The sequence below is a fragment of the Neophocaena asiaeorientalis genome, unplaced genomic scaffold, assembly GCF_003031525.2.
Source record: "Neophocaena asiaeorientalis asiaeorientalis breed wild unplaced genomic scaffold, Neophocaena_asiaeorientalis_V1.1 scaffold280, whole genome shotgun sequence".
In the NCBI taxonomy this organism is placed as follows: Eukaryota; Metazoa; Chordata; class Mammalia; order Artiodactyla; family Phocoenidae; genus Neophocaena; species Neophocaena asiaeorientalis.
The window spans coordinates 7,355,145-7,357,828 of NW_020185321.1; the positions used below are offsets into that span (position 1 = coordinate 7,355,145).

At 56.1% G+C, this 2,684-nt stretch overlaps 1 protein-coding gene across 11 annotated transcripts in view; it reads left to right on the plus strand.

Annotated features, from left to right (window-relative positions):
- CATSPERG (catsper channel auxiliary subunit gamma) overlaps positions 1-2,684 on the plus strand; it is a 27,673-nt gene that overhangs the window by 17,212 nt on the left and 7,777 nt on the right. For 9 of the 11 annotated variants that reach the window (XR_003001649.1, XM_024733751.1, XM_024733755.1 and 6 more), the window contains 4 exons: positions 80-209; positions 747-858; positions 1,832-1,990; positions 2,067-2,179. Coding sequence is in view for 10 of the 11 variants with exons in the window: in XM_024733751.1 (XP_024589519.1) it covers positions 80-209; positions 747-858; positions 1,832-1,990; positions 2,067-2,179 (514 nt within the window). In the remaining variant the exon portion in view is untranslated. Of the gene's footprint in view, positions 1-79; positions 210-746; positions 859-1,831; positions 2,180-2,684 lie in introns of all 11 variants that reach the window. The other 2 variants (XM_024733752.1, XM_024733756.1) reach the window with 2 other exon arrangements.

Consider the following 2,684-nt stretch of genomic DNA (forward strand, 5'->3'; position numbering starts at 1 on the left):
AAAGGTGGGGGGGGGGGCTGGGAGGGGCCCAAGTGACCCCATCTCACTGCTGTGTCCTCTCTGCCTCTGCCCCTGCCAGCTCGAGGCCTGGAGTTCCTGATGGTCCTAGGGACAGAGTCTTACACCAACTTCCCGATGGTGCCCAAGGGCATGTCCTACAACCCGTATAACAACCTGCTGTTCATCTGGGGCAACTTCCTCCTGCAGAGGTATGGGGCCGGGTACAATTTGGCCTCCCCAACCCCGCTAGGGTGGGGGTCCTTTCTGAAGTCACCACGTTTTCAGAGTATGCCCAAGTCCACAAGTTACCAGGACTGTGATGGGGGAAAAATGGGCTGGGGTGGGCAGAGATGGGATGGGGGAAGCTGATAGTTTAAAGCTGGGAGCCCTTTCTTAGATGAAACCTGATATGAGGACCTAACCTATGTGAGCAATAGAACGGCATTGTCCGGGGAAAGGTAAGGATGCTTTTCACCCCTCAGGAATCCAGGGGTCCCAGAGCCAACTCCATGGGCTGTTGGCAAACTGCCAGTTTGGTTGAACCTTCCTGCTCACTGATGGGCAGGTCAGCCAGAGGGTTTGGAGTGTGGCGCAGAAACTAGAGTCCCAGGCCTCCTTTGCGTGTTCTCACAAGGCTGGTGGAGAACTGAGTCAATGGTTCCTGCATCGTGTCAGGCCTATTTGGGGAAACAGATATTCCCCAGGGCCTTGCCTGGTGCCCCTACCTCCCACCTCTGCCCCTGCAGCTATAACAGTGAAAACTTCATCTACCTGGCGGACTTCCCCAAGGAGCTGTCCATCAAGTACCTGGTCAACTCGTTCTATGGGGACACGGCTATTGTCACAGAGACTGAGGAGGTGGGCTGCCCTGCCCCTCTCCCCACTTCCTTTATGCCCACCCCCAAATCCCAAGGGTTTCCCTTCTTCCCCTGTCAGGGTAAAGGGGCCCAGGAGAGGGAACGTCCTCAGGGACCCAGGGGAAGGGCAACGAAAGCTCCATTTATAGCTGAGAACCCTCAAACTCAAAAAGGATAAGTACCTTTCCAAAGTCACTCAGCAGAGTGAAAAACCTGTGCTGAGTCATGATGTCATTTCCAGAGGGGGTCCTCTTTCATTCCATCGTGCAGTTCAGTTCATAAATATTGAGGACTTAGTGTATGTTTGATCCAGTGCTGGAGACACAGTGGCCAATGAATCAGTCCTGGGCCCTGCCCTCACAGGGTCCCAGTCCGGTTGGGAAGATGGACTCATTCCCAGACTGTGACGGTTCAGAGCAGCCAGGGCTGCAATGCAGAAACAGCATCTATGGAAGTTCAGACCCGGTCTGGGGGTGTGTGTGTCAGTGAGGGCTTCACAGAGGAGGCCACATGGAGGGGGGACATGCTGGAGGCTGGAGGGGATCCTCCAGGTCGAAGCTAAGGAGGAGGTGAGATCTAGAGCAAAATGTGTTGGGGGATGAGACGGTGGGCAATAGTGCAGAGATGGGAAACTGAGGCCAAGGGGAGGGTGCAAAGAGTGAGAAGGAAAAACGAGGGCTCATTCCTTGGATCCCAGGCCTCCAGGGAGTGTATATATTAGGAATGGTTACATTGCAAGTAATAGAAACTCAAGCAGACTAAAACACTGAAGAAATTTACCATGGCGAGTGAGGGCTGTAAGCACAGGTGTTTGGGTCTGGGAAGTAGAGAGATGGCTTACCCGATCCCAGTTGGAGGTGAACTCCCAGGCTTCACCCCTCAGGGAATGGGGCCCTCACACTCGGCAGAGCGAGAGGTGGGGGTCACAGGGCCCATGGCCCTCACACACACACACCCAGCTGTCTCACCCCCAGATCTGGTACCTCCTGGAGGGTAGCTACCAGGTGTACAAGCTGTTCCCATCCAAGGGCTGGGAGGTGCACGTCAGCCTACAGGTGATGCAGCAGTCCTCTCTCTACGCCCCCAATGAGACCATGGTCACCCTCTTCTACGAAGACCACAGACTATACCAGGTGCTAAGCGGGGGGCTATGGGGGAGACATGGGGAAGCTGCAGGGCCGCTCATGTGGCCCTGCCTTCTCGCTGCAGCTGGTGTACCTTATAGACAACCAGCAGGGCAGGCTCGTCAAGAGGCTTGTGCCTGTGGAGCAGCTTCTGATGTACCAGCAGATCAGCACCGACTACCTCTTGGAGCGGCAGGGGTGAGAAGATACTGGACCACAGCAGCAGTCAGAGCCTTAGGCGCTGCCTGTGGGAAGCTCCCATTCGGGGGGTGGGGATGGGGTGGAGATCAAGCCATCCCCAGTGACAACCGCTGGGCTGAAAGGAGGGGTCTGACCCAGCCTGGGGACAGGGTGCATCAGGGAGGGCTTCGAGGAGGAAGAGGTGCATGAGCTGTGACCTGAAGGGTGAGGAAGAATTGACCAGGTGATAGCATGGGGCAGGGTGTTTCAGACAGGGGGAACCACATGTGCCAAGGCCCCGGGGAGGAAAGGAGATTGCCTGATCAAAGAACTGAGAGAATGCGGTGCTGTTAGAGTGCAGTGGTGGCGGGGTGGACAAGGTGAGCCTGGTGGTCACAGGGAGGAATTTGGACTTCATCTGGAGGGGCCTGGGGAACCACCATGGGACTAAGGAGAGGGGCTCCACGGTCAGATTTTACTGTGTTCAGCAGTGATCCTTTTGCTCACCTGCAGAGGAGCCCAG